The sequence below is a fragment of the Panthera leo genome, chromosome F3 (genome assembly GCF_018350215.1).
Source record: "Panthera leo isolate Ple1 chromosome F3, P.leo_Ple1_pat1.1, whole genome shotgun sequence".
Lineage (NCBI taxonomy): Eukaryota > Metazoa > Chordata > Mammalia > Carnivora > Felidae > Panthera > Panthera leo.
Genome location: NC_056696.1, coordinates 6,950,361 through 6,964,589, shown reverse-complemented (window position 1 = coordinate 6,964,589; position 14,229 = coordinate 6,950,361). Strand labels below are relative to the sequence as shown.

The following is a 14,229-nucleotide window of genomic DNA, read 5'->3' as shown; positions in this document are numbered from 1 at the left end:
TATAAAATGTATATGTAATGGGAATATGAGGTGAAGAGAGAGAGTGAAAACAGCAGAAATATCTGAAGCAATAATGACTGAAAATTTTACAAAATTAGTGCTAGACACCAATATCTTAGAAGTTCAGAGAATATCATTCAAGATAAAGACCCCAAAAGCTACACCTAGCCATATCCTATTCAAAGTACAAAAAATCAAAGACAAGGATGAAATCTTGAGAGAAGCCAGAAGCACACACACACACACACACACACACACACACACACACACACACTCCAAAAACCTTATTTATCTATAGAGGCTCAAATACAAGAATTAACAATGGATTTCTCTTCAGTAACCATGCAAGTAAGAAAAATAAATGCAGTAAAACACTTACTGCTGAAAGACAAAACCACTGACCTACAAGTCTGTATCCAGCAAGATTATCCTTCAAAATAAGGAATAATAAAGACTTTCCCAAACAAAACTTGAGGCAAGGCATCACCAACAGACCTACCTTGCAAGAAATGTTACAAAAAAAAAAAAAAAAAAAAAAAAAAAAAAAGTTCATCCAAAAGAAAGAAAATGTTATAGGACAGAAAGTTAGTTCAACAGAAAGAAAGGAGGAATGCTAGAAAAGGAACCAACAAAGGTAAAATAAAATCCTGTTTTCCCCTTATTCTTGATCTAACAGAGAACAGTTTGTAGAAATAATAATGCAACAATGTATACAATAATTATAGTTTATGGATGAATGAACTTAATGACAGCAACATATTTGGGACAGGAAGGAGGAATCAGGAATATTGCTTTAAGGTACTTTTACCATCTGCCAAGTGGTATAGATTATTTGAAAAAGGACTTGAATTAGTTATAAATATGTACTGCAAACTCAAAGGAAAACACTAAAAAAGTTTAAAAAGAAGTATAAATGATATGCTAACGGAGGAGGAAAAAAGGCAGTCTTAGAAAATACTCAGTTAAAACCAGAAGTGTTAGAAAAACAGCGGAACACCCAAAAATATACACAGAACAGGATAATGAATAGAAAACAGTAACAGATAGGGTAGATATTAATCCAACCATGTCAACGATCACTTCAAATTTCAACAGTCTAAAAACACCAACCAAAAGGCAATGACTGTCAAGGGTGTAGAAAACAAGAACCAACCACATTATTATTTACAAGAAATCCACTTTGAATGTAAAGATACCAAGAGATTTAAAGTAAGGGGAAGGAGGAACACATACCACAGTAACACTTAACCAAAAAGTAAGCTGGAGTAGTTACAGTAATTTCAAACAGAGCAGATTTCAGAGCAAGGAAAATTATCGGAGACAGAGAGGGTCATTACATAATGATAAAGTGGCCAATTCTCCAAGAAAAGGTAAGAATCATTAATGTGTATGCATCTAACAACAGAGTATCAAAATACAATAGGCAAAAACCAAGCTGCAAGGACACACAGATGGACTCCCTATTACAGCTGGAGACTGCAACATCCCTTTATCAGTAACTGACAGATCCAGGTGGCAGAAAATTAATAAGGACATAGTTGAACTAAAAAAGTACCATCAGCCAATTGGATCCAAATGACGTTTATAGACTACTTCATCACACAACAGTGAAATACACATTCTTCTCAAACTCCCAGAACATTCACCAAGACAGACCGCACTCTAGGCCATAAAACACACCTTAACAAAGTTATTTTTTTATCTTTATTTTTTTAAATTTTTTAAAAATTTTTTTTCCAATATATGAAGTTTATTGTCAAATTGGTTTCCATACAACACCCAGTGCTCATCCCAAAAGGTGCCCTCCTCAATACCCATCACCCACCCTCCCACCCCCCATCAACCCTCAGTTTGTTCTCAGTTTTTAAGAGTCTCTTATGCTTTGGCTTAACAAATTTACAAACAGATCATTCAAGGGGTATGCACTCAGACCTTAGTGGAATTAAACTGGAAGGCAATAAGAGAAAGACAGCTCAGAACCCCTCAGATACTTAGAGGTTAAATAATACACATCTAAATAACACATGGGTCAAACAGGAAGTCTCAACAAAAAATTTTAAATATTTTGAACTAAATGAAAATACAACTTACCAAGATTTGTGGGATGCAGTGAAAATGGTACTTAAGGGAAAATTTATAGCACTGAATGCGTTCTTTAGAAAGGAAAGATATACAGTAATAACGTAAGCTTCCAGCTTAGGAGAGTAGAAACAGAAGAGCAAATAAAATTGTGATAAGGAAAATAAATAACTTTAAGAGCAGAAATCAATGAAACTGAAAACAAAACTGATGAAGAATGTCAACAAAATCACAAGCTGACTCTTAACTGGCTAAACCTCTCACACATTGAGCAGGACACTGTATTTCCATCAAGTCCCCACATCTCTAGGAGTATTTTGTGCTTATAGATGCTGCTATTTGCTGCATATTGTTTGTTATGCCAAAAATGACCTTTCACATTTAATATTTAGGTATTGAAATCAACTTAGCTCAAAATAAAGGAAATTGCATATGCAGATTCAGTATTGTTTACCTTGGGGCAATGCGACTGGCATTTAAAAAGGAACTTCTTCAATCTGACAGGATCAGCTGGAAACCCAGGATCAGCTGGGTTTTAAACTTTTCCCTCTTCTTTTTTTTGACATATAGTTGTAAATAAAGACCATCATCATACACATTAAAATACACACACACACACACACACACACACACACACACACACACACACGAGTCAACTACATGATAACTAAAAGAAAACCCACTTAAATATAACGACCAAGGTTAAAAGTAACAAGATGGAAAGGATATATAAAATCAAAAGAAAGCTGGAATACTTATATTAATATCAGACAAAGTAGATTTCAAAACTAAGATTACTGCTATGAATATATAGGAACACTTCATAACGATTAAAAGGTAAATTCGCCAAGATGTAACAAAACTAAATGTGTATGCAACCAACAGTGAAGCTTCAAAATACATGAAAACTAAAAAGAAAAACAAATCCATAATTATAGCTTTAGATTTCAACAATCCTTTCCCAATAACTGACAGGACAATTAGAAAGAAAATCAGTACGAATACAGGAAACATGAACACCACCATCAGCCATCTTGACCAATGGCTAGTGGTAGAACACTTTATACGATAAAAGCAGAAAACACATTTGAAGTGTACACAGAACATACACCCAAATAAACCATTTTCTGGGCCATAAAACAAGTCTCAATAAATTTAAAAGGATTACTATCATATAGAGTATGCTTTCCAAACACAAGAGGATTTAGTTAGGAATCAGTAACTGAAAAATATCTGAAAAATCTATATATTTGGAAATCAAACAATACATTTCTAAATAATCTGAGTGAAGAAGGAATCACAAGAGGAATTAAAAATATTTTGAAATAAAAACAAATAGGTCAAAACTCGCAAAACAAAGTTAACAGTCCTTAAATGGAAACTTAGAGCATCCATTGAGGGCCTAGGCTAGAAAAAGAGAACGGTCCCCAAACAATAATCTTACCTTCCCCTTAAAGAAAATAAGGAAAAAAGAGCAAGTAAACTCAAAAGAAGCAGAATAAAGAAATAATAAAGAGCAGAATGAATTAATCAATGAATAATGACCAGAAAAATACAGAAAATCAGTGAAAACAAAAGCTGGTTCTTTGAAAAAACTCAACAGCAGACATAGACCTCCAGCCAGACTGATCAAGAAAAAGGAGAAGACACAAGTTACCAACTTCAGCATTAAGAGAGAGATCATAATTACATAAATAGCAAACACTGTAAAGACAGTAAGATCTTTAAGCCAGTACATTAGAAAGCCTAGAAGACAAAAGATCCCAAGACATTCAAGAAGCAACAGACAACTAGAACAGTCCCAGAACTATGAAAGAAACTGAAATTATAGTTAAAAGCTCCCAAACAAATACAAAATGCCAGACCCAAGTGGCTTCATTGGTAAACTCTATCAAAGATTTCAGCAACAGGTAATACAAATTCTACACAAACAATTCCAAACAATTGAAGAAAGGGAATACTTCCCTCTTCATTAAAAAAAGTCAAACATGATTCCGAAATCAAAATCATACAAAGACATTTTAGAAAAACAAGATGATGCCTAGTACCATTGGTGATTTAAGGATGCAAAAATCCTTAAAAAATACATTGTATCAAATCTAGCAATACTTAACAAGGATAACCCGAATGGGTTTTGCCCTAGGAATGTACGGTTTATTTAATGTCAGAAAACCAATCATGTAATTCACCATCTTCGTAATGTAAAGGAGAAAAACCGTAAGGCCATTACAACAAATGCAGAAAAACTTTAACAAAATTCAACACCTCTCAGGGATGAAAACTATTAGCATATGAGAACAGAAGGGAACTTCCTCAACCTAACAAAGGAGGTATAGGAAGCTTACACTAACACCACATTTTTATAACTTGTTACACTGGAATAATTTTAGGCTTAGAGATGACTTACAAAAGTAGTACAAAAAGTTCCCATATCCCGTTTACACACCTGCCCCTAAGGCTAGTGTCTCATACAGCCAAAGCACAGTGCTCCAAACTAAGAAATGAATGCTGGTATGGAGCTGTTACCTACCATGTCCCTCTTCTGTCCCAGGAGCCAAACCAGAGCCGCAGGCATGTGGCCAGAGTGCCCTCAGTCTCCCCCAGTCCGCCCAGTTCCAGGGTCATTCCTCACCTTTTGCGACGTTGACACTTTTGAGGCTACCTGGCCAGTTATTTTCAGGAATGCCTCCTCCATTTGGGTACTTCTCACGGCATCGTATCATGGGCTACATGAAGTCAGTCTGTCTTATCACTGGTGGTTAATCTTGATCCCCTGGCTTAAGACACAGTCTGCCAGCTTTTTCTACTGTAAAGTTACTCTCCTAAGCTTTGTATATAATAAATGCTTGAGGAGAGATACACTGAGACTGTGCAAATATTCTCTTTCTTTAAAAAAAATTTTTTTTAATGTTTTATTTATTTTTCAGACAGAGCATGAACAGGGGAGGGGCAGAGAGAGAGGGAGACACAGAATCCGAAGCAGGCTCCAGGCTCTGAGCTGTCAGCACAGAGCCCGACACAGGGCTCGAACTCATGAACCGTGAGATCATGACCTGAGCCGAAGTCAGACGCTTAACCGACTGAGCCACCCAGGTGCCCCAATATTCTCTTTCTTAAACTAAACTTTTGCCCACTAATTTTAACATTTCATTGGTAGATCTTGCATGCACTAAGTTTTATGCTGGGGGCCTAATGGTGATTTTCTAGCTCTCTTACTCCTTCCACATTTATTAACGGGAATTCATCTTCTTTCCTTAACTGGAATGTCCCTTTTTCTCAACATTTATTTTTTACACTGTGGACTTATGAATATGTATTTTATTCTTTGGGTCATAATGGAATAGCAATATAGAATAATCTTTATTTTCTTCTTGAAATTGTTTCAGCTTTCACTACTGGGACTTATTTAAGGTTGGCTCCTCCATCCTATTAATGTACCTCTAACTCCTTCCCTCCGTATCTTTCTTCTTTACTTTCTGGCATCACAAAAGCCCTTGGACCCATCTTTTATTTTCCCCCATCCCAGCTCTTAAATCAACTGCTTCTCAAAGTAACCTTGGTTCTTTTTATTGAAGAATGATATTTAAAAACTAAGATCTCAGCACTAGATGTGATAATTAACATCATAATTAGTGATAAAAGTTGTTTTCCCCCTAAGATCAAGAATAAAACCAGGATGTTCACTCTATTCAACTTCTACTCAACATTATAGTGAGGTCCTAGCCAATATACCAAGGCAAAAAAAAAAAAAAAAAAGTACCAACTGAAAATGAAGTAAACCTCCTTATTTAAATAAGATATAGTCATCTATGCAGAGAATACTAACTTATCTACAAAAAAAAAAAAAAAAAAAAGCTAGTAAGTGAGTTTTGCAAGCCTGCAGGACATAAGGTCAATATACAAAATCAACTGTATTTCTGTATGCTGGCAGCAAACAATGTGAAAATAAAAATTTTAAATAACATTTTATCAGAAGACATGAAATACTGAAGGACCTACAAAATACGGGTAAGACTTGAACATGGAAAATTATGAAACATTACGGAGAGAAATTAAAGCAGACTTAAATAAACAGAGATATACCACGTTCATGGATCTGAAGGCTCAGTCCTATTCAAATGTCAATTCCCCCCCAAATTTACCTACAGATTCAACACAATAGCACACAAAATCCCAGCAGACTCTTTGTAGATGACAAACTGAGTGTAAAGCCTACACAGAAATTTAACTGGACAGCTTCATCTTATACAACATCCTCCAGAGAATCTTCAAGCTTGAAGGCAATTCAGAGATCATAATTTTGTGTGACTCAAATAATTTGTCCATTTCCACACAGGAAGGAAGAAGCAAATCCAGGACACTTATTTCCACACTTCAGTGCTGTGCTCTTTTGAGTGGTACACCATGATATTCACAATTAAGGGTAAGTCATTTTTTTATGTTTGTTTGTTTATTTTTGAGAGACAGAGTGTGAGCGGGGGAAGGGGGAAAAAGGCAGAGAGAAAGAGAATCCCAAGCAGGCTCTGCATTGTCACCTCAGAGCCTGATGCAGGCTGTGAGATCATGACCTGAGCTGAAACCAAGAGTTGGTTCTGGACATTGAACCAGTTGAGCTACCCAGGCGTCCCAAGATTAGTTCGCTTTTTACTTAACCTACGGAGAGGTCTACCTTTAAAGATATTAGCATCTCTATATATGTCTTCATCTCTAGATCTGCCACAGTATATAGAAAGACGGGTCAATAACTATGTAATAATAAATCTACGAAACAGTAAAGCTCCTAAAGAGTATTAGTAAAATTGTAATTAAAAACCTTTGGGGCGCCTGGGTGGCTCAGTCGGTTAAGCATCCGACTTTGGCTCAGGTCACGTTATCACGGTTCACGCATTTGAGTGCTGCATCAGACTTTCCGCTGTCAGCGCAGAGGCCACTTTGGACCCTCTGTCCCCTTCTCTCTCTGCCCCTCCCCTGCTTGTGTACTCTCAAAAATAAATAAAAATATAAAAAAAATACTTTATCTTAGAGATGAATTAACCTCTCATGAATAAGTTACATATTTCAAAAACATAAGAGCCCCATAAAATGTTTGTTTTTCTAAATTATTTCATAATTTATGCTGTCCAAAGAGTAGAATTATAACTGGATTCATTAAAATAGTTACTGGCATCGGAACTCTCATAATTAATTCCCTGTTTCTTAGTGGTATGATACAAACCCAGACAGACCCAGTCACATTTTCACAGGCTTTGAGAGAGAGACTCAAACGTCACGGTGCTACTGTAATGCTGCGTAACGTCCTTCAAGTATGTAAAGATGGCTAGGCCACCGCCTCATCTGACATCCACCTGAGTAAGCCTATAGCAGATGTCAGTTGCTGGTGAATTTCGTTTATGGAAACTGCAATTTTTGCAGTTGTTCTTCACGTATGATATTTAACACCTTTGCTCAGATTAAGTGGCATCTATTTTTATCAATTACAACAATTTAAACTCATGTCTCCACATACATCATCTAAAGCTATGTTTCCTTCTCATGGCATACTGGCTCCTCCAATCCCATTCACCACAAGGGAGCCGGCTGCTGTCTTACTGTCACTTCCACTCTGGCCATGGTCTCCACTCTGTCTAGTCCCGTGGAGCAGAGACAGGACATGTGTCTCTCAGAGTTTTCCCCAGGTGAGGCCAAACCTCCACTTAACACAGAGAGCTGAACCCTGACAAGGAAATCTTTGTGGCATATACTAGTCTCCTGACAGGACTGAAGAAAGTTCATGTTTTGCCTCTTCTTTAAGTTAGTGGTGCCATACTGGTGCCTCACAATTGTCTCGTCAAGAAATGCTTTCTCTCCTTTCCTTCCTTCTCCCTTTTTTGTTGACTTCTCCTTGGTGAGGTTATACCAAAGGGATATTTGTGGCTTACAGCTCTTTACACCAAAGAAAACCTCTGACATGTATTATTTCTGGGAGACATAAGACCTTGATCATTCCCTTTTACAAGGGTCTTTTGTAGTGAACTGATGTGACAAAAACAGTACAGAGCCAACAGGGTCTAAGTAGGGATGCAACCCAGTTAGAACATCATCAGTTTATAAAGTGGATGTTCAGTTGTCTTCGTGAAGTTGATAAACATTTAAGAGCAGTCACATGCTTCTCATAAGCGTTGAAAAAGATCCAGCACCTACCCCAGTGCTTTCTACATGGTGGAAACTTAAAATGTGGGAGGTATTTTTTTTTAATTTTTTTAACGTTTATTTATTTTTGAGAGACAGAGACAGAGCGTGAGTGGGGGAGAAACAGAGAGAGAGAGAGAGACACAGAATCTGAGGCAGTCTCCAGGTTCCAGCTGTCAGCAAAGAGCCCAATGCAGGGCTCAAACCCATGAACTGTAAGATCATGACCTGAGCCAAAATCAGACGCTTAACTGACTAAGCCACCCAGGTGCCCTTGTTGTTGTCTTTTTTGTTTTGTTTTTTTTTTTTTTTTTTGGTAATGTTTATATTTGAGAGAGAGAGAGAGAGAGAGAGAGACAGAGACGGAGACAGAGGGAGACAGAGAGAGAGAGACGGAGCATGAGCAGGGGAGGGGCAGAGAGAGAGGGAGACACAGAGTTCGAAGCAGGCTCCAGGCTCTGAGCTGTCAGGACAGAGCCCGACGCGGGGCTCGAACCCACAAACTGTGAGATCATGACCTGAGCCAAAGTCAGACGCTTAACCGACGGAGCCACCCAGGTGCCCCAAGACATGGCAGTTTAAGCTTGAGGAGAAATGTTTAATATCGTGCAACTATTTTACAAGAAGTGCTTTTAGAAAATCACCACACCCTCTATTCCCATAACACAATGCCGAAATTTGGTACTTGTCTTCTTCCTTGTAAGTCATATGATACCATTCTATCTTCACTTTAGAGATTAATAGAAGAGAATATTTAGCACAAAACAGACATTTCATAAATGTTGATTATATATGTTTCAGAGAAAAATAGGGAAAACTGAAATAAATGGAAACTAACTACACAAAATAACCAGATAAAGATTCTAAGCAGCAAATACTGTACTGCGTAAAAATTTCACAGTGAAATTTTAACATGAGCATTTGAAAACAAAAAAAATCAAAATCAGTGCCTGTACTAACAATACCAGAAGTAGTAGAAACAAAAGAGACAAAAATTAAAAAGAAGGACTAGACACAGTAATTTCCTGTTCCTAGGCAAAAATTATAGTATTAAAAACAAGTAATAAGTAGATTACAATAAAAATAAAGTTATAAAATTAGTAGCACCCATTTTGTGGGCATTAAAATTGTTTCAAGTAACAGAGAAGTCTCAAATAAGAAAAATATTTATTACTTTGTTAAATATTAAAACTAAATTCCTTTCAATTCCTTTTAAAATAAGGATTTGTATAAACAAACTTGTAGAGCTCACTCTAAAATTAAAGACATAAAGACAAAGAAAAACATGATTTTTTTTGCTAGTTTTCTTAAAGAGTAACACAACATTGTTTTCTTTATTTTTTCTCTTAATACCAAGCAAACAACGAGTAGCAAACTACCATCACTGTGACAAAAGAAAAATCAAGTGACCATGCTGAATAAAATTTCAAGATGCATTTGGGGAGTCAAACTTATCAATAAATTTTTGTGCTAAGAATTTCAATACTACATTCAATCAAATGTAGGGGGTAAAAATGAAAAGTATCATTGTATCATTGAATTTTATTCACTTAAAAATTTTTTTTGCTGTCAATTCGCTTTAGCCAAAATATATAAATACTATGCCATGAAAATAACCTACCTTTTTATCATACACATCTTGCCAGTTAACTCCAGAAAAGAAACTGTGCCTCATAATTTCTTTTGCATCATCTGGTCCTCCACCAAGGCTAAGAGACAGAAACAAAAGTGAGCGCGCATTACAACATTTACATAAGCCCAAGGCAAAACAAAAAAGTTTTTGTGAAATGTAATTTTCTGTGTGATAAATAGTCCTTGAGATAAATAGCCAAACCAATAAAGAGCTTTTGCCATGAGATCTAATTTCCCTAATGTGCTATTAATAAGAAGTAGCCTCGGGACAGTGTGGTAGCTGAAGAGAGCACAGGCTTTGGGGACAAACCCGAAACAGGCAACCAGCTCTGGCACTTATGACATGTGTGACAATGAACAAGCTGCTCAGTCCCAGTGTCCCCTCTGTAGAGTGGGCACAATGACACTAGCCTGGTGGATCACGGCAAGGGTTAGAAACCAGAGGCGAGCACCTCGCACAAGAAATGGTAGCAGTTACCGTCGTCAGTTCTATAAGCCAAATTTATTTTGGTAACACTCATGTCAAAATGCATCCTTGTTACCCTGAGTTCTGAAGTCACTACCTAATTAGTTAGAAAAAGCAATTTGTACAGTATTGCTAATAGACAGAAACTCACGGACTGTTTTCATACCGCAAATGAACTGCCATAGAAACGAGGCTGTTAACCTATGAAATATCACTGCAAGGTAATTTATTATGCAAGCTGCAACATAAATCATGAATTTAAGGATGCTCCCCCCCATCGTTGCAGGTACTCTTATTTAACTGATAGGTGGCACAGTGTGAAATTCAGGTGTTTTCCGGCTTCCTCAGTTTCATATAGTGTGTACCAGTCATTAGGAGGAAAGAATGAGAAAAGCAAAAATAACACAGAGGGAAGCAAGGAGGGAGTGAAGGAGAGAAAGGGGAGGAAAAAAAAAAAAAAAGAACAGGGAAAGAAAGAAAAGAAAGGAAAAGAAATCCATTTAAATCCGAACTGATATAGCAAAAGCTCTCTCTAGTCTCGTTCATGGTTAGGAATGGTGCATGCTCCTGAGGTTTACAGCAGTGCTACTGACAACAGTCAAGCTATGGAAAGAGCCCAAATGTCCATCAACTGATGAATGGATAAAGAAGGTGTGGTATGTATATCCAATGGAATATTACTTGGCGATCAAAAAGCATGAAATCTTGCCATTTGCAACAATGTGGATGGAGTTAGTTTAATGCTAAGCAAAGTAAAAGAAAGACAAAAGACCGTATGATCTCACTCATACGTGGAATTTAAGAAACAAAACAGATGAACATATGGGAAGGGGGGAAAAAGGAGAGATGGAAGCAAACCGTAGGAGACTAACTACAGAGAACAAACTGACGGTCGATGGAGGGAGGTGGGTGGGGGATGGGCGCTAAGGAGGGCACTGGTTGGGATGAGCACTGGGTGTTTTATGTAAGTGATGAATCACTAAATTCTACACCTGAAACCAATTTTACCATATATGTTAACTAGAATTTAAATAAAAACTTGAAAAATAAAAGGAATAGTATGGGCTGCTAAGTGCTTAACAGCCAGCTCTCTGGGGAAAATTATGCATGTATAATATTACATATGCATATTATACATACGTTTGTTATGGATTTTACAGATATAAAGGATGCAAGGCACAAAATTTCAAAGAGCAATAAAATACAGAATGTCCTTTATTGTAAATTAGCCAAGTGATGCTCAAAGAGAACATTTGTTAATTTTGCTGAACTCCACAGCCCCTCACTGACTCAGAGTGGCTCCAGCACGAATACCAGCTGATCTTTTCGTTTATGGCGAAGACGAATTTGAAAGTCATACAAAAAGGCACATGTCAGAACTTCACTTGCTTCTCAGTTATGTGAGTGACCTCCTTGATAGATGGTAAATCATCTGGGAACAGTGGGAGAGTAGCTCTTCATTGTGTGTGTGTGTGTGTGTGTGTGTGTGTGTGTGCGCGCGCGCGCGCGCGCTAGTCACAATGTAGCAGATACAGACAGGACAGCTTTAAAATGTAAACCGTATTATTAACATCTTCTCTACTTAGTTATTTAAATCTAATCTAAAAACAATAAATCAAGCCCTGACGTACAAAGTTTGCCATTGTGGTCATGTGAATACTCCCCACATGGCCAATTTCTTTTTTTTTTTTTTTTAATTTTTTTTTTTTTTTGCCATTTATTTATTATTGAGAGACAGAGAGACACAGAGCATGAGCAGGGGAGAGGCCGAGAGATGGAGACACAGAATCTGAAGCAGGCTCCAGGCTCTGAGCCGTCAGCACAGAGCCCGACGCGGGGCTCGAACCCACAAACCGTGAGATCATGACCCGAGCCAAAGTCAGACGCTTAACCAACTGAGCCACCCAGGCACCCCCCCACATGGCCAATTTCAAGTCAGCAACCTGATGGCACTCAACACAGAAGTGGGAACAGGTACGCAGAAGCAAACCATTACATAGTATTTCTATGCAGACACAACAGACAAGAGTAACATCAGAATAGTAAAATGCAACAAAATTATCAAGGAGTGATGAATTTTGAGTGTTTGTCACCTTTCTTTTCAATGTACTTGATTTACTTTTGTAAGTTTATGTAATTTGATTTTTAATAATGACTGTATTAAAACAACCAGCTCATGAAATTCCTGAAATTTAACAATTGGCTCTTAAGAGCTGGAACATGCCAACTCCCACACACCACTGGGTAGGAAGAAACACAAATAGGTCAGGATAAACAAACAATAATACAATCTATTATTAGGTATAAGGAACACACGACTGGGAAGAATCTGGGATTCCCTGACACACGGCCAGAATAGAAAATAGAACAATGAGCTGATATCTGAGTTATCTGTAGTAATGATCCACGGGTCTCCCATCCCCAGATCGTGCAGAATGAGCCACAGCGCTGACAGGGACTCTAGATGGGACCAGACAGTATTAGCGGTGATCGAATGCAGAACTTTCCGACTGGCGGTCCCGTATTTAGTCAACGCCAGCACTCCACTCCCTAACCTTCCTCTTTCTTCATTCTATTCCAAGTTGTGTGTGTCCCTCCCCGGTTAGGCTGCAAATTCTTTTGAGGGCAGAGACCAGCCCTGGATTATCCAAAAAGCACTTTAAGCTCCTACTCAGGGAGCCAGAAAAGCAGAGACACCAAAACACATGTTTCTGAAGAGAACTTAACATTTCAAAGTATGAATCAAAGTAGTCTGCAGGAGAAAACTCAGAAGTTCACTGTCTTTTCTCACCCTTACGCTATTGTTTTTATTTCCGTTATCGCTCTCATTTTGAATTCTACGGGAGATAGTGGATGAGGTGGGAGCTGGGAATAGAGAGCCGTAATCATTTGGTAAATAGGAGGTTTTAATCCAGCTTTAGTTTAGTTATTCATTTTCTGTCACCCCTCAGTTCTCTAGCAATAGCTTGGCTGTGGACATTGCCAGCATTTAATCTATATTTATCAAATACATAAAAAACTAAAGTATCAGCCATGAGTACTATGTGAAGTCTAAGAATATAATCTTAGACTGCCATTTTAGAAGCTGGGAGAGACTCTTTAACACAAGCTTCCTCCAAGTGTGAAACTGTCAAAAACTTCAATGTCAATGACTCCTTAATATACAATTTAAGACTTCAAAATAATATCAAAATATGATTTGCACTAAGATATTTATGTCTAAGAATAGTAAACTCCAATATCAGAATGCCAAACTAAATCCTCAGCGACTATGGATTCTTCATTATTAGGAACATCATGGAATTCATATTTTCCTGTGTTACTGAATGCAACACACGGTCACGCTTTTCCTATGAACTGCGTGCAGGAGGATAAAGGAGATACTGATAGAATGAGCATAAAGTAATGGAGCATTAGAAAGAAAGGCAAATGATGGTTGACCCTCTGGTAGAACTGACAGTAATTCAGTAAAGAGTCTCAAAAAATTCAGGCAGTATTTAAAATTGTTGAAGAGGCAGAATAACGAGGTCTAGGATAATGCTATTTTATGAGGCTTCCAAAGACTTTTCAGGGTCTTCTTAGTGGCTGTTTCTCTTCTTCCCACCTCTTAAATTGTGATGCTTCCCAGGATTCTGTCCTAGGCCATCTTCCCTTTGTACTCAACCCTGCCCACGACTGTCCCGGCCCCAGCTGCCTCCGAGATATCCGTGGGTCCCCAAACCATATATTCAGCCACCACATTTCTGTTTAGCACTGGTACTATTTTCAGTTCCATCTGGGTTTTCTACGGACACCTGACTCGGCACAGCCGGAGCAGGTGTCAGTAAACCCTCCCCTCTCCTACCCCCCCGCCCCCCCCCCCCCCTCGTCCTCTGCCTGTGCTC

General features: G+C 37.9%; 1 protein-coding gene across 7 annotated transcripts in view; it reads right to left on the bottom strand.

Annotated features, from left to right (window-relative positions):
- The window catches only part of AKT3 (AKT serine/threonine kinase 3), a 304,707-nt gene that overhangs the window by 28,273 nt on the left and 262,205 nt on the right, over positions 1 to 14,229 (bottom strand). For all 7 annotated transcript variants that reach the window (XM_042926503.1, XM_042926505.1, XM_042926504.1 and 4 more), the window contains one exon: positions 9,869 to 9,956. In XM_042926503.1, the coding sequence (XP_042782437.1) occupies positions 9,869 to 9,956 (88 nt within the window). The remainder of the gene's footprint in view (positions 1 to 9,868; positions 9,957 to 14,229) is intronic.